This window comes from Theobroma cacao, chromosome 6 (genome assembly GCF_053813885.1).
Source record: "Theobroma cacao isolate CCN51 chromosome 6, ASM5381388v1, whole genome shotgun sequence".
NCBI lineage: Eukaryota > Viridiplantae > Streptophyta > Magnoliopsida > Malvales > Malvaceae > Theobroma > Theobroma cacao.
In genome coordinates, this window is record NC_142644.1 from 1,787,428 (window position 1) to 1,811,149 (window position 23,722).

At 31.0% G+C, this 23,722-nt stretch overlaps 1 protein-coding gene across 1 annotated transcript; it reads right to left on the bottom strand.

The window, feature by feature from the left end:
- Positions 1 to 1,498: 1,498 nt before the first annotated feature.
- On the bottom strand, positions 1,499 to 15,120 carry LOC18595220 (TMV resistance protein N-like). The gene is made up of 7 exons (XM_088807052.1): positions 14,098 to 15,120; positions 6,066 to 7,164; positions 5,922 to 5,965; positions 4,433 to 4,673; positions 3,409 to 4,314; positions 1,946 to 2,469; positions 1,499 to 1,791 (listed from the first exon to the last, which is right to left on the bottom strand). The coding sequence occupies exons 1-6, from the start codon at positions 14,709 to 14,711 to the stop codon at positions 1,987 to 1,989; spliced, it is 3,387 nt and encodes a 1,128-aa protein (XP_088663178.1). The 5' UTR covers positions 14,712 to 15,120; the 3' UTR covers positions 1,499 to 1,791; positions 1,946 to 1,986.
- Between the last annotated feature and the right edge of the window lie 8,602 nt (positions 15,121 to 23,722).

Genomic DNA, 23,722 nt, shown 5'->3' on the forward strand with positions numbered 1-23,722 from the left:
ATTTATCACATAGCATATTAACATGTCATCTTGATGACACCAATGCCACGTGGTAGATGACATGGCATCAAAAATTGTTGACTTAGAATTGGGTTTTTTCCTTTTCAAATGTTCAAAAATTATTGGTTAAGGATTTGAAATCAAAAATAAAAAAAAACTAATTGTTTTAAATTGATTTTGTTTTTTAACTGATTACTATCTTTTTAATTGAAACCATCCTTTCTAACAAAAAAAAAAAAAACCTTCACTTTCTTCAACATTCCCTAAATCCAACGTATCTTATAGTCAGAGTGTTTTCTCTTTGTCTGCAATTTCTGCAAGGTACATTGGGTTTAAGTAATGTTGAAGAAAGTGAAGGTCTTTTTTGTTAAGAATGATGGCTTCAATTAAGAAGATGATAATCAGTTAAGAAATGATGGTAATTAGTTTAAAGCAATTAGGTTTTTTTTTTTTTTTAAGCTTTTGTTTCAAATCTTTAATCAATATTTTTTGGGCATTTGGATTGGTTAAAAGGACAAAACTTAATTCTTAGTTAACAATGTTTTATGCAATGTCATTTACTATATGGCATTGATGTCATCAAGATGATACGTCAACATGCTGCGTGGAAGATGACGAGGTATAAAAAATTGCTGATTGTACTGTTGAATAACGGGAGTTAATCAATGGTTAGTGTAAGGGGCTTATTTGATCTAAAATAAAAGTCAAGGGCTTATTTGAATATAATAAAAGAATAAGAGCTAAATTGACTTTTTTGATATGGTTCAGGAATTTATTTACATATTTAGTCAATTTCACTCAATTTGAATGATTCATCCATTTCGAATTCGACTTGACTTTAAAAGTCAATAACTTGAATCCAAAATGAAGAGAACCTGAATAATCTTAATGTCAAATCAGAATGACTCAAACCTAAAAATTACTTGAATTTTCTTCTATCCAAAATGATTGTGTATCTAATTGTCACCTCTACCTATTACGACATTATATTTATATATATATATATATGGTTTTGTTATCCTATGGAGTTTTGTTTTAAGTTTAAGTTTGTAAATGTTCTATTTAAAGCTTATAAGTATTTGTTAAAGATTCCATAAACTATCACATCTCTAATACTAAAAATAAATTTCTTTTTACTCGTTCAAATCATGATTTTATTATGGATATCCGATTAGATACTGTCATGATCTATTTCATATAGATCATATTAAAGAATACAAATATATGTGTATATATATATATATATATACACACACATAAGTTACTCCAACACCACTACATTCGATCATCACATATAAAATATTTCAATTTGAAACATTACGACTGTAGTTAAAAAAAATTTTACAAGAGCAATAGCTTCATAGAATGAGTACACAAAAACAATGTCTCCAATAAATTTCTTCAAGCTATCAATTTCAATTAAAATGTGTCACTTATCTCAAATATAAACAACAAAACTGAAAATGGCAAGAATTGGATATTGAAGAGTAACAACACAATTGAAGTGCTATTTTTATTCACTTAGCATTCACAATTTTAAACTTTATAAACCACAAAAGGGCACCATAGGATTTGAATCCAACTTTTTAAATAAAGGACACAAACACTTACCAAAAAATGAAATATTCAAATGCACATTACAACACAACTTAGGTTTAATTAATACTACATTCAGGCGAGGCTATTAAAGCGTGCACAACATTGGTTGAAATGTTAATGGCAAAGATGAGAGGATCAAAACGATATCCCTAAGGGATTTCACCTCAGTCCTGCTTTTATGACCTTTTCAACCTGAAAATAAAGAAGAAAGAATATAAATGCAAATTGAACTTATAAGAGATGACCTTAGATTTTACTTTTCGAGATAATATAGAATTAGTTAAAGTCCAATTTTAGTCATGTATAAAAGTTGTGGGGACAAGGAATTGTAAAGACTAGCGATTACCTGTTGATCCATCAATCATATCTTTTTCATTTCTTACTAGGCTAATCCATTGTTGGGTCCAAGTCCTCCAAATCACTTGGATACACTAATCGAGCCCCACACTTGTTCACCTTGTTACCAATGCCATCGATGTCAAATAAAAACTCGATTCCAATACAACTCTGTATCCAATCTCTGCTCAGTAAATTCCCGAATTGGTCACGAAGCAATTTTTCAACAGGCAAATACCATAGGCAGAGGTGGTCCTTGGAGGTCTGGGTATTAAAACCTATCGAATGAGTACATGACTTAAATGTAAGATCTTCAAAATGGATTGTAACACGACATGTAATGTCTTCTTCCGTCCAATCAACATTATTGGAGGCAGGCACGACAACACAGCACAAGGCAAATCCCATCCACTGAACATCATTCTGCAAAATGGGTATCATTATTGAACATTTCTCACTCTGGTGATTAAACCATTCAAAAATTTCACTTCCAGGTATAACGATGTCAACACGTATTCCTGCATTCGCAAATGTCTGCAAAACAAAATCCCGTCATTGGGTAATTGGTTTAGGATTAAATACATATTTTGCAATAGAATTATGTTGAAAACTTTCAATGCTTGAAGTTTGAAATTCTTAATTAGATGCTCAAACTTTAGTTCAATTAGTGGATTTTGACAGTTTGATTGATACTGTTAGTCAAATGGATGACGTGAGCAAAGCAAGGAGTAAGAATGCATCAAATGTCTAAAAAATAACATCATTTTACTTTTTCATATTTTTTGTAAAAATTGTTATTTCAAAAATTAAAAATAAAAAAGTATAAAAAAAATAAAAATATGTTTTTTGCTAAAAAAATGCACTTTTAAAATTAAAAATAATTTTTTTTGGAAAATTCAATATATTAAAAAATTCTAATTTTCTTAAAAATTTTATCTTTGAAATTTAAAATATAAAAATTTTAAAAATATATAAAACAAATTATTCTTGAAATCAAAAATAAAAAATTGGGGGGAAAGAGAGAAAATGAGGAGGCAAATTAGTGTCAATCCAGCCAGCGCAAGCTACATTGACACCTTCCCTCTATTTCCTCCCTCCCCTCTTTTTCCCTATCTCCCTCATCAATCCCCCTCTTTTCTCTCTCTCTGATTTTTTTCCTTTTTTGTTTTTATCTTAATTTGTCATTTTCCAGATTTTTAAAATTTTTATTTTAATATTAAAAATAAAAATATAAGAAAATATAAGAAATAAAAACAAAAGATGATGTATCACGCTAACATTTTTTATTAGTTATTTTTTTGTCACATCACTAATTTAACTAACATTTTAATTGATTATTTAATTGTTAATTTTTAAATTTTAAGCATGAAATCGACAATTTTACTATAGTTCGGATAACAAATATGTAATTAATCCATTAATTTACTACTATAGATTCTTGAAAGTGACAGTAAGAGAGTTGGAGAAATATACCTTAAGATATCCTTTTAGCATTCTTAGTGCATTTTTATTCGCAGCCAATTTGAAGCAATTAACACCATAAAACCATGTCACCCACGATGGATCATGTGGATTTGTCGGATTTGGAACTCTTTGCAATGAAGTGCAACCATCTAACATTAGGCCTTGTACACTTGATGGAAGCTGAGGCAATGTTTCAAGCTTACTACAACCCATCAATTGGAGACAATAAAGCTTGGTAAGTTGACTAAGATTCGCAGGTAGGCTGACGAAATTGTTATGACTAAGAATCAGTTCTTCTAATGAGGATAAGCAACATATATCACTAGGAAGATCCCCTTCACAAAGATTCATGCCACTTATATTCAACTCTCTTAAAGAACTCAAGCTTGATAAACAAGGTAACGTCAGAGCCATGAAATTCGAACCTTTTTTTAAAAGCATGGGATTCAAACTTGATAGTAGTACTTCGCATCCCTTCTTATATATCCTTTGTAGGAAGGATGGTGGTGAATTTTCAAGTACAGAGCAGCCCGAGAGATTAAGAACTTTTAAGCTGCTGAGATTTCCAACTGAAGAAGGAAGTTCTTCCATACTTGTGCCATCTAAATGGAGCTCCTGCAAATGTTCCATTTTTTCGACAATCTCTGAAATCCCTTTAAGATTCTTGCAGCCTGAAAGAATCAATGTTTCAAGAGACTCCATTTCATTATTGATTGAGAAACTCCTAAGACTTACACAGTTTCTTAAATTCAAAAGTTTAAGCTTGGCTAAAAATGCGATGGATGGATGGACATGTACTAAGTTGGTGCAGCCTCCCAAATTCAGACTTTCCAAATTTTCGATCCTTGTGAAGTCTGGTGTTCTGATCAGCTTTCGTGAGCCTTGGAGGTCTATGAATTTCAATTTATTTAAAAGCTGTCAAAGAAAGAATAAAAAGAAAAAAAAAAGTTATTTTGTAACGATATAATTGAAATTATTGGTAATTTATGAGAAGATAAGTTAAAAAGTCAACATTAAATAAAGTAATTCTTACTCTGTCTCGGTTCCATAGTTGTTCAATGCAGCTATTAGGTAGGCGAAGTGCAACAAGGTTGTCTGGTTGGAAGTCCCAAGGCAATGATTTTAAAGGCCATCCAAACCACTCAAAATGTCGTAACTCACTAGAAAGATATGTGAGATCACAAAATTTTAGGAGATCATGAACCATGAGCAATCTTAGTTTTTTCATCTTCGACAAGGCGTCAGCATTTAAGATGAAAGTCTTATTTTGTTCCCTAATAAACGAAAAACAAGGGCAAAAACACAAATGAGCTTCATAACATGCTAGAGCAATCCAACAAACTACAAAGCTAGAGTATATGCTCATGAACTTGAGTTTCATCTTGCAACAAAAAAATATTAAAGTCTTCAAATTTATTGATTTCTAATGCAATCAATATATGTGTCTCGCATTCGTATTTCTTGTCCACATTCAATCAAAATTCTTTCTATATCAACTTGATTGTTATGGTTTTTCCTTTTCGTATTTTGGTACCATTAATTATTGTACTAACAATATATCATCAAAATCAATAACCAATAAGTTAATATAAACTTTTAGGTAAAGTCATTCCAAATTTTTATTTTAGAAATTGGTTTAATGGATACATGAATATTTCTTTAGTTACCTATGTATCTTTACAATCTCCACAAATATTGTAACCCAGTACTTTTACATAAAATGAAAATTAACATAATATCTTTAAATAAATAAAACATGTTTGGCATATCCATTCCATACTACTTCAATTGACTGCCATTTATGAAGCCCTCGGTAGGCTTAGTAGGCTACCATTTGACAGCTAAGAATAATTTAGAGGAAAAAATCCTTATTAAATAAAAATAAATTAAAAGTGTGGCATATACAATATATAAACTTAATTAAATAAAGTAAAAATATGATTAAAAAATATATTTAAAAAATTAATTTTTATATAGTTAACAAAAGTATATATGGATATTTAAATAAAAGGAATATCAATCAATTATTAATTTCATGAAACTAATTGATAAAATGTTTAATTAATATTAATAGTTATAATGTAAATGTTAAAATTGATTTCATTTCTTTTATTTTCTTGTAAAGAAAACTAATTATTTTATTTTTACAAGGTAAATGTAATATGCTTATATGTTTATTTAAATAATTATAAAAACATTTTATTTCATACCGTTACTTTTATATATAATTTCAGAAAAGAAATAAATGAAAGTTGAAAATGTGTAACATAAAACTATTATACTTAATAAAATAAATTAAAATAGGATTAAATAATACATTTGAAATGTTTATTTAATTTTATACGCAGTATACTATATTTTATAAGAAGTAATGTAATGCATGAGAATTATATTCATTAAGAATAAAATAGTTAATTTAATAAATTATAAAACAATAAATATGTTGTTTACTATTTATATTTTTGAAATTTAAGTTTTTATAATTAATAAAGATAAAGATAAAAGGAGATATATATTTGTACCCCATAGTGCTGTTGATGACCATGCCTTCAATCGCTTCTGTACCCTAAACATCAAGAGCATCATAAGGCTTTACACAAAGAAGATGGATAATTTACCAAGATATGTAGAGAGTAAAATAAGTATACTCTTTATGAAATACTAACCGAGTTTTGTGTTAGCACTTGATAAACATCACTTTCCTCAGACAATCTACATCGTTTGCCAGGTTCATCAGGAGACTTTTGTTGAACAATATATCTTCCCATCTCTTGTAGCAAATCATGCATCCAAATTTTGTTGTTTTTAACTGTTATAAGAGATCTCTCGATCAGAACATGTAGTCCAATACCTGGACTATACCCACAGCCATCCAATATTTTTGTTACAAAATCTCTGTGCCACCCTTTGAAGAAATGTGCGATATCTAAAAATATTTTCTTCTGTGTTTCCGATAATCCATCAAAACTTATTTTAAGACAATTGTTAATTTCTTTGTCAGGCTCACTTTTCAGGCTTTCTATGGCATGTCTCCATTGATCTGCATCTCTACCACATAGAAAAGAGCCCAAAACATCAAGAGCTAATGGAAGGCCACCAGCATATTTCACAACACTTTGGGAAAGCGACATGAAATCATCTTTTGGTGTATCACTTTTAAAAGCTTTCAAACTTAAAAGCCGTAGGGCTTCAAAGTCATGCAATGTTGTAGGCTTATACACATCATCCACTCTGTAGCTTCGCAACAACAGACGCTCATCTCTAGATGTTATGATGATTCTGCTCCCTAAACCAAACCAATCGCGCTTTTCAGCCAAGCATCTGAAATGCTGCATGTTATCCGCATCATCAATAACAACAAGAACCTTTTTATGACGTAGCCTACGACTTATAGTTTCAATTCCGTCATAAACACTGGAAAACTGAAAATTTTCTCCAGGAAATATGTTAGAAAGAAGCTGTTCTTGTAAAGAAACAAGTCCGAATTTCATTGCAACTTCTCGAACACCAGCAAGAAAGCATTTACCTTCAAAATAACCAGACATCTGGGTATAAACAACACTTGCAAGAGCTGATTTACCTATGCCACCCATTCCACAAATTCCTACAATGCGGATATCACGATCTTCCCCAAAATCTATTTTGTCACACAACTTATCCAAACGTGAATCAATTCCAATCAAGTCATTAGGAACACTTGAACGTGTTTGACATAACTTTGTTGATATCTTTTTAATGATGAGTCCAATGAATTCTGATTCATACCTATAAACTCAAAAGGTCAAATAAACATCTTGAATGAGAAAGCATAAATTACTATTTGATTATATTCTACTAGAATTTTGCACAGCGCACATTGCAAACAATAGTCTTTCTTATATTTTTTTCAAAATAATAATCTTTCTTTAACTCATTTCTTGTTTAAAGGTTAGAAATCTGAACTCATAACAATGATATCAGAACTTATACAAGTCTTCACAAGTTAGAGATCCTTAACAGATAGATGCTAAGAAATTGAGGTAGAACCGAACCAAAATGAATCCCTCTTTTATGTGCTATTATTTTTATGTTACACATTTTCTGTCAAACCCTGCTTTGTAAAATAATTATAATGTCATTCACATGCTCGATAGAATGTTTGTATATTTAGGAAGCTCGAAAAATCGTTAAAAGATGATATTGCCCCTAATGGTACTATTGAGTCGATTAAGCCTCGAACTAGTTCAAATAGGAATTTTAAAGTGAAATTAAGAGTTTCACAGTTCAGGGATGACTCAAAATGGTAATTTGGAGTTCGAGGATCAATTCGAAGTCAAATAGAAATTTTCACTCTTTAGGGACAAAATCGTAATTTTTCCATCCACGGACAAATTTTGAGATTTTGAGAGAATTTAGATCACATTTGACAAATTGGAGAATGGTATGAGTATAAGGGATGAAAAATATGTCTATGGGCAATTTTTCAGTTTTTGGGGTAAAAACGTAATTTTTCACTTTACGGGGGTAAAAGTGTAATTTTTAAAATTTTACTCCACCAAAACTTTGGAAAAGTCTAGAAATTTCATTGAAGACATGAATAAGTGAAGAGGATTGAGTGGTAGAAAAAGAAAGTCAAAAAGATGGCTAGAAAAAATAAAATAATAAAATATTCAAAAAATAAATAAAATAATAATATTTTATTAAGCCTATTAAAAGGCTTGAAAATTTCAGAATTCTTCATTGGGAGGGTCAGCCAAAACCAGAAGGAGAGAGAGAGAAATAAGAACAAACCCTAGAGTGAGAAAATTCAAAGAAAAAGTGTGATTTTTCAAGCTTAGCTTAAGATTTATCATTTCCATGCATTTTTCCTTATTTTCCATGGTTAAATTATGTGTTTTGATGATGGATTCAAATCTGATCATATGGGTTTAGAGAGAGAAAGTTGTTAGATTAAATTGATTTTGAATTATGTTAGTGTTTAGTGTTAGTTTAGCATGTTTATGAGTAAAACAACAAGAAAAATATTCATTTTCTCCATGAATTTCTCTAGGCCGAATCTAGCCAATGGTATGTGAGGATGAGGTTGACTTTATTTTAAGAGAATTAGATGGAAAAATGATGAATTATGAGGTTGGAAATTAAATGGGAATTTTTGGTGCAAAAAAATTGAAATTTCCACCCACTAGGGGTAAAAGCGTAATTTGTGGTCCGAACTGATAAATTGGACCACATTCACAGTCATTGAGGTATTGTGGATATAATTGGACAATTGAAATTGAAATAGATGGAATTGGAGTTGAATTGGAGATTTTAGAAATTTACACCGTGTATAGGCGAGTTAGGTCGGATACTGTGATTAAGCGATTGTCCAAATATTTCACACCCTATCTAGTGCATACGCATGGATAAGAGCCTGAAATAATATATATTGATTTGACACAAATTATTGAATTTTTTGTGTCATGTATTGTGGATAGGTGGTGAGCTATCTGATACGGGTAAAAGACTACACCCGAGGATCGAGAATAGGAGTATATCTACTCCTATTACAGTGTGTAAATTTACTATCGTCTTAATTATCTAGAGTAGATTTATTTAATTGTGTGATTTTATGGAAAAATGGTTTAATTGAAAAATTACTGTGTTTTATGGGAAAATGAGATTTTCTAAAATAATTTTATAAAATTTTTGAAAATTTAATAATGATTTCAAAAATAGAGTAATTGGAGACCTATACTATGATTGTGTTGTTTATCCATGATTTTACATTAAATGGCTTATGATATTTGTGGGTATGACTGGTTATTTTTATGATTTTAAGAATATGTGAACTGCTTTGATTTGCCTTGAATGTGTTAAGTGAGCCATGTCATACTATTGTGATTCTATTGGTTGGTGGATTATAAAGTGGGCACTGCAGTGACAGGGGTTCCGTGGGCCAGCTTAATTAGAGGAACACGGTTCCCAATTATTGAGCTTACCTCGATTGGAGAGGCGCGTAGGATAACTCCCGAAGTAGGATTTGAGTACACTTCACACTGGCCACCACATGAAATTGGGACTCAGCCAACGTCAAGGAACGACTGTGTTGTCAGAGGTGAAATGTGTTTGTGTGTGTGACAATAAACAGCCTTGGCGGTCTCGGTAAGATGCCTTCGCGGGGTATCCCCGAGAATGGATTTTTGGCAATGGCTAAGTTTTTGAAAAGTGCATAAGCCATGTTGAGTAATTGGATGAAATCCAATTATTTATATGGGTTGGGATGAATTATTTTAATTGTCTCCTATTACTCGGCTTTAGATTATTTTGATGATGTCTGTTTACGCACTGGGATTTTATAATCTCACCCCTTCTTCCTATACATTTTTTAGGCTCAAAATAGGCAGTAGACTGTCAATTGCATCGAGAAGTAAATTTCGGAGTTGCATCCTAGAAAGCAAGGTTATAGACTTAAATCTTCTCAGTTATTTGAGAGCCCACGTGTCATTGTAATTTAAATTGCATACTCCAGTTTTCTATATTATAGTATGTATAAATTTATTTTGTTTTATGTGCAGAAAATTAATTTTTGATGTTTCAAATATATATATATATTGTTTTACATTAAAATAGATAATTTTAATTAATATTTTTATTTTACTTTATTATTCAAAAAAAAAAAAAAGAGGAATGGAAAAACTGGTACAAAAGCCTTGCGAGGTCTCGAAAGGCATTCGAGAGAAGAATGTTTGTTGATGCTTCGCGGCGGTTGTCACAGGCTCGATGGGAGTTCCGGGTCGTGACAATTCGGTTGGTATTAGAGCATGGTTTAAAGATAAAAGATTTTGATTTTAAAGATATGGATTTTAAAATTTTAGTTTTAAAGTTGTTTTAAGAAATCCACACTGACACTGCGTGACCCCGGATTAAGTTAAATTAAGTCGAATATAATGCATGAGTCTGCATATAGAGACCTATTTGTTTTCAAGGTGTGTAAGAGATTAAGTGATTGTCGTTAGACATTCTCCCTCAGGCTGTGGGAGTAATGTAAGTAAATGGCAAGAGAAGAAAAAGGGAGAACTTGAAACGGACTCGAAAAAGGATCAATATGATAATGATCCTAAAGATGTTTAGTGCCTTGTTGAAGCTTGTAATACTATAATCCTAGGCAGATGCAGTATAAAAAGGATAATAATCCCCTGTATAAAAGTCTTAAGAGTTGACTTTTGTCTTGTATAATATAAACAGATGATGGAGTGTTGTTTAAAGGACAGAATGAGTGTAAAAATCTTTTAGTATGACAAAGGTAGATTAGTAATATAAGTATTGAGGATGAATAATTATCTTAGTGGCAAGATCGATTATTTTAAATAAGTATTGAAGGTTGAAATAGGAAGCCATTAATGGTTCCAGCAATTATTAGATTTAATAACGATTAAACCTTGCAATACTATGAATTGATCACCAGTTAACGGGGTTAAGTCAAGGATTATAAATTTGAGTATGGAGGGAATTAGAAGGCTATACCGTAAAATTTTAAGATGAGGAATATAATCGGTTACTACTATGAGAATAGTGGGATACTATCAATAATGAATCATTAGGCGTGTGATGAAGTTGTCATCTATTGAACCATATGGGAAGACTGTCCTAAGGTGGGACATAGAATATGAGGATTTTTTGAGATGCTTATAGAGGGAGATATAAATTGTAAAGTATGTTTTCCCCCACAAGTTTTAATTTATTTGAGAAATTATCATGGTAAAGATATGTGAATATTGGTAATGAAATATGCCCTAAGGGATGACGGTGGCATATCACATAGATAATATAGATATGTTGGGGTCAATATCCCGATCATGCATCTGTGATAGAAAATTTACTTTGCTAATTGTGGTATAGACTCAAAAAGGAGCCAAGCCATTGTGAATGACTAAGGTAGTAACTCCAAAAGTAAAAGATTTGTTTTAATTAAGTAGATTCCAACGGCTACATTGAAATAAATTACCTTGTGGAGTATTAAGATCAATAATGTATTGATCAAAGTCAAATCTTAAGAAATAAAAAGAATGAGAGATTAATGAGAAGGGGCATCAATGTTAAGTAACGAATTTGTGAATAAAGGATTACGACGGTGCAATAGAAAATGAGTACTATAAAGGATTACTATGAGGATTTATAATTCTTGTATTAACTCAGTTGAATGAAAAGTAATTAAATGAAGCAACTCTTGTGGTAAACAGCGGAATAGTGGAGTTGACGTAGAGTCTTGTTTATAGTTAGTGACTGCAGCACCGATTATAGACAGGAGGCTGCGTAGACTCTTTATCTTGGAAAACCACTTAGTATAATCCTAAATGACATAAAGACTCATGATCGAGAGGATTATTGCTGATCAAATTCTAAAGGGTAATAATAGATATAAGTGAAGTATTCAAGTTGAGTTGGAAATAAATACGAGGAGCAAATCAAGATTCCCTATAAAGGAGATAACAGGAGAAGTTAAGCATCGAATAAAAAGCTAATACCCCTATCTTTTCTTGGAGTTTGATAAGTGAAATTTTGGGGACAAAATTTTTTTAAGGGGGGTAGTGTTGTCAAACCCTGCTTTGTAAAATAATTATAATGTCATTCACATGCTCGATAGAATGTTTGTATATTTAGGAAGTTCGAAAAATCGTTAAAAGATGATATTACCCCTAATGGTACTATTGAGTTGATTAAGCCTCGAACTAGTTCAAATAGGAATTTTAAGGTGAAATTAAGAGTTTCACAGTTCAGGGATGACTCAAAATGGTAATTCGGAGTTCGAGGATCAATTCAGAGTCAAATCAAAATTTTCACTATCTAGGGGCAAAATCGTAATTTTTCCACTCACGGATAAATTTTGAGATTTTGAGAGAATTTAGATCACATTTGACAAATTGGAGAATGGTATGAGTATAAGGGATGAAAAATATATCTATAGGCAATTTTTCAGTTTTTGAGGTAAAAACGTAATTTTTCACTTTACGAGGGCAAAAGTGTAATTTTTAAAAATTTACTATACCAAAACTTTGGAAAAGTCTAGAAATTTCATGGAAGACATGGATAAGTGAAGAGGATTGAGTGGTAGAAAAAGAAAGTCAAAAAGATGGCTAGAAAAAATAAAATAATAAAATATTCAAAAGGTAAATAAAATAATAATATTTTATTAAACCTATTAAAAGGCTTGAAAATTTCAGAATTCTTCATTGGGAGGGTCAGCCAAAACCAGCAGGAGAGAGAGAGAAATAAGAACAAACCCTAGAGTGAGAAAATTCAAAGAAAAAGTGTGATTTTTCAAGGAATCAAGTGTTTAAAGGTATGATTTTTCAAGCTTAGCTTAAGATTTATCATTTCCATGCATTTCTCCTTATTTTTCATGGTTAAATTATGTGTTTTGATGATGGATTCAAATCTGATCATATGGGTTTAGAGAGAGAAAGTTGTTAGATTAATTTGATTTTGAACTATGTTAGTGTTTAGTGTTAGTTTAGCATGTTTATGAGTAAAACAACAAGAAAAATATTCATTTTCTCCATGAATTTCTCTAGGCCGAATCTAGCCAATGGTGTGTGAGGATGAGGTTGACTTTATTTTAAGAGAATTAGATGGAAAAATGATGAATTATGAGGTTGGAAATTAAATGGAAATTTTTGAGTGGGCACTGTAGTGACGGGGGTTCCGTGGGCTAGCCTAATTAAAGGGGCACGGTTCTCAATTATTGAGCTTACCTCGATTGGAGAGGCGCGTAGGATAACTCCCGATGTAGGATTTGAGTACACTTCACGCTGACCACCATGTGAAATTGGGACTCAACCAACGCCAAGGAACGGCTGTGTTGTTAGAGGTGAAATGTGCTTGTGTGTGTGACAATAAACAGCCTTGATGGTCTAGGTAAGATGCCTTCGCGAGGTATCCCCGAGAATGGATTTTTGGCAAGAGCTAAGTTTTTGAAAAGTGCATAAGCCATGTTGAGTAATTGGATGAAATCTAATTATTTATATGGGTTGGGATGAATTATTTTAATTGTCTCCTATTACTCGGTTTTAGATTATTTTGATGATGTCTGTCTACTCACTGAAATTTTATAATCTCACCCCTTCTTTCTATACATTTTTCAGGCTCAGAATAGGCAGTAGACTGTCAATTGCATCGAGAAGTAAATTTCGGAGTTGCATCCTAGAAAGCAAGGTTATAGACTTAAATTTTCTCAGTTATTTGGAAGCCCACGTGTCATTGTAATTTAAATTGCATACTCCAATTTTCTATATTATAGTATGTATAAATTTATTTTATTTTATGTGCAGAAAATTAATTTTTGATGTTTCAAATATATATATATTGTTTTACATTAAAATAGATAATTTTAATTAATATTTTTATTTTACTTTATTATTCAAAAAAAAAAAAAAGAAAGAGAGAGGAATGAAAAAACTAGTACAAAAGCCTTGCGAGGTCTCAAAAGGCATTCGGAGGAAGAATGTCTGTCGAGGTTTCGCGGCGGTTGTCACAGGCTCGACGAGAGTTCTGGATCGTGACATTTTCCTTTTTCATTTCTTTCTTTATTGACGGCATAAAAATAATAGTAAGAAATTAATTATTTTTTAATCTATTTAAATAAACATATAAACATATTATATGCAACATATAAGTATTAAATTACCATACATATATATATATATAAGGACAAACAATCTTATTGGAAGAAGAAAGTACCTATCCTCTAAATGCCATCCACTGATATTGGCTGCTTCAGATAAAGCATCTCGCCAGCTTTGCGTCTTGTCTTGATTATATCTATCTTCATGTTTAGCAAAGGCTTCTTTGACATTCCCTGTCTGTTTCCGTAAATCAGATGGATCGACATGATAGAAAATAGGGAAAACCTTATGTCCCCTGTCATTTTTCTGGTTAAGAATCTCAACAAGCTCGTCTAGACACCAACTTGAAGAAGCATACGTTTTTGAAAAAACGATGATTGAACACCATGATTCTTTAATTGCTTCAAGGAGCTTTGGTGCGACGTATTCCCCTTGTTCAAGCTTTTCGTTGTCTCTGAAAGTGTTGATTCCATCATTTTGTAAACGAGCATAAAGATGATCTGTGAAGCCCTTGCGAGTATCTTCACCTCTAAAGCTCAAAAAAACATCATATTTCCATCGAGATAAAGATGAAGATGATGATGACGACGGAGAGGAAGTCACCATGGTACTAGAAGGAGGAGGAGGAGGAGGAGGAGGAAGATTTACCGGGGAATTAATCTGGAGAGTAAATAATGTTTGAGTGAAAACATGTTGCTGAATGGAGTTTGTAGAAAAGCAAATCGACATGTCTGAACACTTAGGGCCCCACTGTTGAATAGCTTTTAGGTGAATTCTAAAATTTTGCTTTTTCAGCTACTTCAATTCCAGAGCATCGGCGTGGGACCCTACTTTAAACCTGGCCGTGCAAATTTGAAGAGCAGTAGCGTCACTAGTGCTGTGGTTACATCATCAATGCTGGAATCTTTGAGAATCAAAACTTAAGATGGCTAAGGAAACTGTATGCTTTTCCATTGCCATTTCATATTTGTGTGGAAGGAAATTCTGGCTTCATTGTATATTTCTCTTAAAAAAGTATTTTATTCACTATATCAGAAATGTAACCTCATGCTTGATTATGAACCTGCAGGTTGAAAGTCACGATCTTATTGCATATGGATTGATTCCTGAATTTATTGGGCGCTTTCCTATTTTAGTTAGCTTATCAGGTTTAAATGAGGATTAATTTGTTGAGATGTGTTTTTCTTTTTATCTCATGTGTATTTTGCGGTAGGGCCTTGGACTAGTATATTGCTGTGCAAAGGGTCTTTACCTTTGATGTATAGTTCAAAATAATTCCACACTTTTATATCTGTTTTAAGAAGATAAAGAAAATATGAGAGTTAATTTCCTTTGATGTATGTGGAGTGCACTTAAGGCGAACCCATAAATTTTTATGAGTGGTGTCAACAACTAACAATTTGATAAATTTCTATTGATTAATCAAAATTAAGTATAAACATCCACAAATCATATAGGGTTAAATATAAAAATCAAATAATCAAATAATATATCTATAAAATAAAAAAAAAGAAAAAATCATAATTTAAAAATATTATTTCACATGTAAATTTGTTTTCTATTAACTTGATTTTGTTTGATTCTCAAATTATCAAATTAATTAAAAAAAATTAAATATGAAATATTTAAAAATTTAATTTGAATTGAAAATCACTAGATGGATTGTTTTAAGAGAGTGAAAAACATAGTCAAGAATTGAGGAGAAGAGACTTTACTACAGGTCTCAACAGTAGGATTAGAATTTTTTGGAGGGTGAAGGAGAGTAGGTTAAGTTTTAATTTTTTTTAATAAAATCTTAAATTATAATTTTTTTTATCTTTTAGTATTTAAATATTAATATATAAATTACTTTTTTATTGATCTCTTCCCCACAAAATTACAAAAAAAAAAAAAATAGTGAGTTCATTACTATCATTAATTATATAAAACTCTAATTAAAACTTTAATTAAGTAATATACTTATATAGATTTTTAGGAATTGAGTGGTGTCATCTGGCAACACTCCTACAAGGCTGGGTCCACCCATGTGCACTGTTAAGCATATTCCAATCTTGTTTTATATTAGTTCAAATACGCGTCTTGCAATCAAACCCTTTAGAGAAGAAATACATTTGTTCGTCTTTTTGGCTAGAATTTTGAACCTTTTTTCCGACAAATTTGACCCCTTTTTTCCTACCAATGCGATCGGGAATAAGTGGTTGGGAGGATAGGTTGAAAACTCCTTGATATTTCAATGAAATGGCATGATTTTCTTTGTCATCATCTGCCATCTTTTTTTCACCACTAGCCTTTCTTGCTTAAATTATACCAAGTGAGGCATTAAAATATAAGAGGTTGATATGTTTTTAGAACATGGAAAAAGATGGCTCCATCGTTCGAAGTGTAAAGTTGGGAGCCTAATACTTTACTTGTGCACGATCCAATTCTTTAATTACGCAGCAACACTGTGTCTAATTGCGGGACTAATCCCTCTAGTTTTGCCTCTTACTGATTTTGTTTTTATTCGAGTGCCCCTCATCACATTAACTACCCTTTGAAAATGCAAAGGAATGTTTTCCTATCGAAGGACGGATTCAGTTTCAAAATTTAATTGTTCAATTTTGAATTACATTTGTTTGTTTCATGTAGAGTTTAATTACACATATTTTGGTGCGTATCAATCATGTAAATGTTGATATAATTAAATAGCCATAAGTATTAAAAATTAAAATGATGTTTTTTTCTGGGCTATGAATTAGTTTTTTATGAGAATCCAAGGTAAGGGAATAGTCCTATATTTTTTGTCCTACTTATTTTTTTCTTTGGGTCAAGAAACACTTATATGAAGCAAATCCAAAGGACATTTTGGCTTATTGCAAGTTTGAGTTGGGATTTACCTTTTCAATTATATAAGGAATTTTCAAAAAAGGGTTGCTTATTTTGTGCCTGTATACTCATGCATTTGAACAGATTTCAGACGCCAAGATGGAATCTCATGGTATAAATGCAGTTTTGGTTGATGAAAAAGCTGCTGGATCAGTGGATGAAACAGGATGTGGGGCCAAAAGTCTTTATGATGATGGTGAACTGGACAGGTTTCTTGTGAAAAGAACAGTGAAAGATTTTGTGGTGCGTTTTCTCCTAATGCACTTTCTTTGTAATTGATGTAGGTTGGTTTATTGGAAAGAATAAAATAAAAATAAAATAATTATTTTTAAAAAATAGAATAAAAAAAGGATAATCATTATGTAAATTGATTTATGATAATAGAATATGATAGAAATTGCTATTATTAATTATTTCATTATTTGATTGGTATGAATAATTTTAAGAATAGTTAAGAAATAATGAGTAAATAATAAAAATACCCTTTATTAAAATTTAAAAATTTTTTAATTAGAAAACAAAAATACGATGATGAGAAAAAAATATTTTTTATTAAAATTAAAGAATTTATTTTGTTAAAAGATAAAAATATTCTAAGTAATAAAATCAAAATAATTTTTACTTTAATTAAATAATATTTTCACCAAAATACAAACATATTTTTATTATAATTTAATAATATTTTGTATTAAAAGATAATTAAACCTTTTATTATAATTAAATAATATTTAATATTAAAAGACAAAATATATTCTTCATTAAATTTAAATAATACTAAATAATATTCTTTATTACATTTATTATAATCAAATAATAATATTAAATAATATTCTTTATAACATTTATTCTAGTTAAATAAACTATTCTTTATAACAGTTTAGAATGTTATAAACTACAAAAAGACAACATAAGATTTGAATCGAATTTTTTAAATAAAGAACACAAACACTTACCATAAAAAGAAATACTCAAATGCACGTTACAACACAGCTTAGGTTTACATAATACCTCAATCACACAAAAGTATTAAAGCGTGCACAACTTGACTGAAATGCTCATGGCAAAGATAAGAGGATCAAAACAATATCAAAAGGATTTCACCTTTGTCTTGCTTTTATAACCTTTTCAACTTGAAAATAAAGAGGAAAGGATATGAAAGCAAATTAGACTTATAAGACATGATCCTGGATCTTACATCTCGAAATAAAATGCAAATAAATAGATAAAAATAGAATTAATTAAAGTCCAATTTTAATAAGGTAAAAGTTGTGGGGACAAAGAATTAAAAAGACTAGTGATTACCTGTTAATCCATGAGTAGTATGCTGATGGACATGATGAAAAGTTGGTGAAGTTGGAGTGCTAGGCTGCTCTATTGTCAGGTCCATGTCCTCTATATCACTTCGATACACTAATCGAGCCCCACACTTCTTCACCTTGGAGCCAAAGCCGGAGAATTTAATCTCAAATAGATTACAACTCAGAGGTAGCTCAATAATATTGAAAGTTTTAAGTTAAATATTTAAAAGAGATCATTTTTATTAAAATTAAAAAAAATTATTAAAAGTTTTAATTAAATTTATAATTCAAGAAATCAACTATCACATAAAATAGAGATAATATAATAATATATTATAAACTTTAAATTAAAATAAAAAAATCTGTAAAGATTAAAACAATAATATCTAATTGTTGAATGCTTATTGCAAACAGTAAATGAGACTTAGGGTTTTATAAAGAGAATAACATAACAAACTTTCAGTATATTTTTTGGAGGAAAATTGAAGGTAAAAAGAAGATGGAACAAATGAGGAACGAAGATGGAGCAAATGAGGAAAGAAGAATTCAAAAGTAGATATTATAAATTGAATAAAACAAGATAATTGTTTTTATATATATGAAAAAAAAACTGTTGGATATCATTAAATACATATTACCATTAATTGATTATAAATAGAGGAAATAGTTGAAAAAAAAAGCTATTTGTCAAACCCTGTTCTATAAAATAATTACGACGTCATTTACATGCTCAATAGAATGTTTGCATGTTTAGGAAGTTTGAGGAATCGTTAAAAGACGATATTACCTCTAATGGTACCATTAAGTCGATTAATACTCGAACTAGTTCAAATAGAAATTTTGAGGTGAAATTAAGAGTTTCACAGTTCATGGATGACTCAAAATGATAATTCGGAGTTCGATGATCAATTTGGAGTCAAACCGAAATTTTCACTATTTAGGGGTAAAATGGTCATTTGCCACTTGGGGACAAAATGAGAATTTTCAGAAAAGATTTTTTTTTGGCTCCATTTAACTTATTGGAGTATGATTTGAGTATTGAAGTATAATTTGAGGGTTTGGGCGTGAAAAAGTTTAATTTCGATGATTTCTGGAGTGTAGGGGCAAAATCGTAATTTTTCCACTCGCGGATAAAATTTGAGATTTTGAGAGAATTTAGAAAAAATTTGACAAATTGGAGAATGGTATGAGTATAAGGGATGAAAAATATGTCAATGGGCAATTTTTCAGTTTTTGGGGCAAAAATGTAATTTTTGACTTTTACGGGGGTAAAAGTGTAAATTTCAAAAATTACTCCACCAAGACTTTGGATAAGTCTGAGAATTTTATCTAAGCTATGGATATGTGGGACAAGTGTATGGTGAAAATTTGAAAATAAATGGATGGCTAGAATTTAAGGAATTAATAAAACAAAAAAAATAAATAAAATAATATTATATTATTTTAGCCTTTAAAAATGTCAAAATTCCAGAATTCTCATCTTCTTCAGCTGTCCAAACCAGGAGAGAAAAAGGGGGAAAAGAAATAAGAACCCTAGCTGAAAACAATTTGGGGAAAATCAAGAGAAATCAAGAAATCAAGCATTAAAAAGGTAAATTTCATTGATTTTTCTTGTGATTTTCACTACCCATGCATTTTTTTCTCATTTCCATGCAAAATTAGAAAGTGGGTATGGACACCCATGCTGGCCAAACCTCCATGGATGAGTTTGGAGCTTGAGTTTTGGTTGATTTTAATTGAATTAAGTGATTTTAGTTAGGTTATATTGAAATATAGCAAAAATAAGCTAGAGAAATAATTTTCTCCCATTGAAACCCATTATGCTGAATTTTCTAGGGGAATATTGGCTGCTGATCTTGATGTTTATTTGAGGAATTATGATGAATAATGATGTATTAAGAGCCTAGAAAAATAATGGGAATTTTAGGAGCAAAAATATGAATTTTTACCTACTAGGGGTATTTTTGTAATTTGCTATCGGGACTGATAATTTGCACCACACTGAGGAACATTAAGTCAATTTGGGTGCAATTGAGGTATAGAAATTGAAAAAAATTAATTTGGAGTTTAAACGGACACGTATATTGCTTTATCGGGTAAAAGACCGAAATAGGCTAATATCTCGTTTAGGTAAAATTTAGACATTTGACACTTCATATCATGCATTAGTAGTATAAATTAGTTTATTTTGGTTTAGTACCAAAGTAGTAAACCTCTTAATTGTACAATTCGTCAAGGTGGCGAATCCTCTAGCTAGGGCAAAGAAATCGCACTCGAGGAGTAATAGTTGGAGTACCCGAATTTAGTTTTCAGAAACAGTGAGTAAACTTATTATCGTCTTAATTATCTAGAGTAGTTTTATACAATTGTGTGATTTTATGGAAAATGGGTTTAAATGGTAAATTGCTATGTTTTAAGAGAAATTGTGATTTTATAAAATGATTTTATAAATTTTCTGAAAAATTGAATACTGGTTTTGAAAATAGAGTAATTGGAGACTGCCTGCTTGTGTTGTAAATTTATGGTTTTAAATTGAATGGCTTATGATAATAAATGAGCATGAATGGCTAAACTGATTTTGGTGTTAGAATTATTTGTATTGTGTATTTAGCCTTGAGAGGCTAGATTGCGATAAATTGCCATGTCATGCAGAAAAAGATTTTATAAATCAAGTGGTAGATAAAAGATTAGCTACTGCAGTGGTGGGGGGTTCCGTGGGTTAGCCTATTAGAGGGGCACGGTAAACTCCTTTATATTCTCACCTTGGTCGTAAAGGCGCATAGGGTATCTCTTGAGGTGAGCTTTTTGAGTGCACTTCACGTGGACCATCGCGTGAGAGTGAGACTCAGCCAACGTCAAGGAACGGCTATGTTTCAAAATAAAAATATGATTTATACGAAATATGAATTTTTAACAGCCTTGGCGGACTCGGTTGGATACCCCTGGTCCAGGTGTCACCGAGTACAGGATTTGGAATGAGCCAAGTTTTGAGTAATTCACGAGCCATATTGATTATTTGGTTGAAATGAATATTCGTGATATGAAAAATTTGCTGAAGTTAATTATTTTTTAATTGCCTCCATTTACTCGCCTTTAGATAGTTTAGATAGTGTCTGTTTATTCATTGAGATTTTATAATCTCACCACCCTTAATTCCCCACATTTCAGGTTCGGGATAGCCGGTAGATAGTCGATTGCATCAAGGACTTCAGTTAGCCTTGCATTGACAAAATTATAGGTTCACAAACTCGCATCTTATTGGTTAGTTGAGGGCCCACGTGTCATTGTAAAAGTAATTTTATACTTTCGTTATCTGATTTAAAATATGTATGAACATATTTAGCTTTTACACCATGTTTTTGGTGAGTTTCGGTATTATCGAAGAAAAATGACGAAAATGCCCCTATGAGCTAGAAAATAATATTTTATTATTTTGATTTGGAAACGACTTATAATTTCTTGAAATGCAAGATTTAATAACTGTCGCTCACCGGGGAGATGCGAAAACTGATGCTAAGCCTTGCGGGATTTTGATCGGCATTTGGGGTAATGAGTGCCTATCGGGACGTCGCGACGGTTGTCACGGGCCCGATGGGAGTTCCGGGTCGTGACACTATTAAAGATCATTAAATATATATTACCATTACTTGATTGAAAATAGGAGAAATAGTTAAGAATTAATAATATTGTAAGAATTGGGAAGTGATAAAAAAATATAGATTTATTACGCACATAATTAAGAAAGTGGGAAAATATATTATTTTATTAATTATCTTGATTTTTATATGAAAAATGAGTTAAATTGTAAAGCTCGACCTTATAAAATACTAGGCATTACATACATGTGATGATAGCATGATTGCATGCTAGGAAAGTCCCAAAAAATTTACAAAAGTCAGTATTGTACCTAGAGGTACAACAAAGTTGATTAAATCTTCGAACTAGATCAAATAGGAATTTTAAGGTGAGATTAAGAGCGTCATAGTCCAAAGATGACTCAAAATGGTAATTCGGAGTTTGAGGATCAATTTGGAGTCAAATCGAAATTTTCACTATCTAGGGGCAAAATGGTCATTTGCCACTTGGGGACAAAATGAAAATTTTAGAAAAGACTTTTTTGGCTCCATTTGACTTATTGAAGTATAATTTGACTTATTGGAGTATGATTTGAGATTTAGAAGTGAAAAATTTTAATTTCGGTATAATTTGGAATATAGGGGTAAAAAGATAATTTTACCACCCTAGGGGCAAAATTGTAATTTTCCACCACCAGGATATTTTTTCCAGCACATGGTCTTCCTTTATTCTGATTTTTGACCTTTGACTAATCATGTGGTGGAGATGAAATGTTTCAATTTTTAAAATTTTAAAAATGGACCAATTAAAAAATGCCATGTGTCAAGCCTAGGATATTTTATTATTTAACTTAAAAATCAGCCTAAATCAGCCCATTACTCTCCAAATATTTGGCCAAGCAAGGACGAGAGAGAAAGAGAGGAAGAACAAACCCTAGGTGAGGAATTTCAAGAGAAAAAGTGTGGAAAATCAAGGAAAACAAGTGAAAAAGGTAGGATTTTTCAACTTAAGCTTGAAATCTATTTTCCTTAAGCATTTCTCTTCATTTTCCATGCTTAAATTACATGTTTTTATGATGAATTGTTGGCTGATTAAAATGGGTTAGGAGAGAGAAAGTTGTTGGATTTATTTGATTTTAATTTATGTTAGTGTTTTTAGTTAGTTTAGCATATTTAGAAACAAAACAACAAGAAAAGAATTTATTTTCTCCCCCAACCATTAATGGCCGAATTAACCATGTAGTGAATGAGGATGAGTTTCATTTGTATTCTAGAAGAATTGATTAAGGAATGATGAATTATGAGCCTAGAAAAATAATAAGATTTTTCAGAGCAAAAATACGAATTTTTACCCACTGGGGGTGTTTTTGTAATTTGCTACCGAGACTGATAATTTGCATCATACTGAGGGACATTGAGTCAATTTGGGTGCAATTGTGCTATAGAAACTGAAAAAAATTAATTTGGAGTTTAAACGGATGCATTAGGAATTTAATCGGGTGATAAGACGAATTAGGCAAATACGGGGTTTAGATAGTCACCAGTGTTTTTTTGCGTTCCATATCATGCATTGGTAGTCTAAATTAGTTTAATTTTGATTTAGTAACAATTTGGTGAAATTCTCGATTTTGTACTGTGTCAAGGTGGTGAGTCCTCCGATAAAAGTAAGAAAATTGCATCCGAGGACCAGTAGACAGAGTACTTCGAAAGTCTGCACTCTAGACATTGTGAGTAAACTTATTATCATTTTAATTATCTATGGTGGATTTTTAGGTGATTTCATGAATTTTATAGAAAAACGAATTTGAAAAGGTAAATTTTCATGTTTTATGAATAAATGTGTTTCAATGAAATTAATTTATAAATGGTTTTGGAATTAATAATGATTTTGAAAAATAGAGTACACGGAGACTGTTAATTGTTACAATTCGATTGTTTAAATTGATTGGCTTATGGTAAATTGGGCATGAATGGCTAGTTGGCAATTATATTGAAATGCGAA

Coding starts and splice junctions, on each gene's coding strand:
- LOC18595220 (XM_088807052.1), bottom strand. CDS start 14,711: ATGTCGATTTGCTTTTCTACAAACTCCATTCAGCAACATGTTTTCACT. Junction 5,966..6,065: donor AAGTGCTAACACAAAACTCG/GTTAGTATTTCA, acceptor CTTGATGTTTAG/GGTACAGAAGCGATTGAAGG. Junction 4,674..5,921: donor GTCATCAACAGCACTATGGG/GTACAAATATAT, acceptor TTCGTTTATTAG/GGAACAAAATAAGACTTTCA.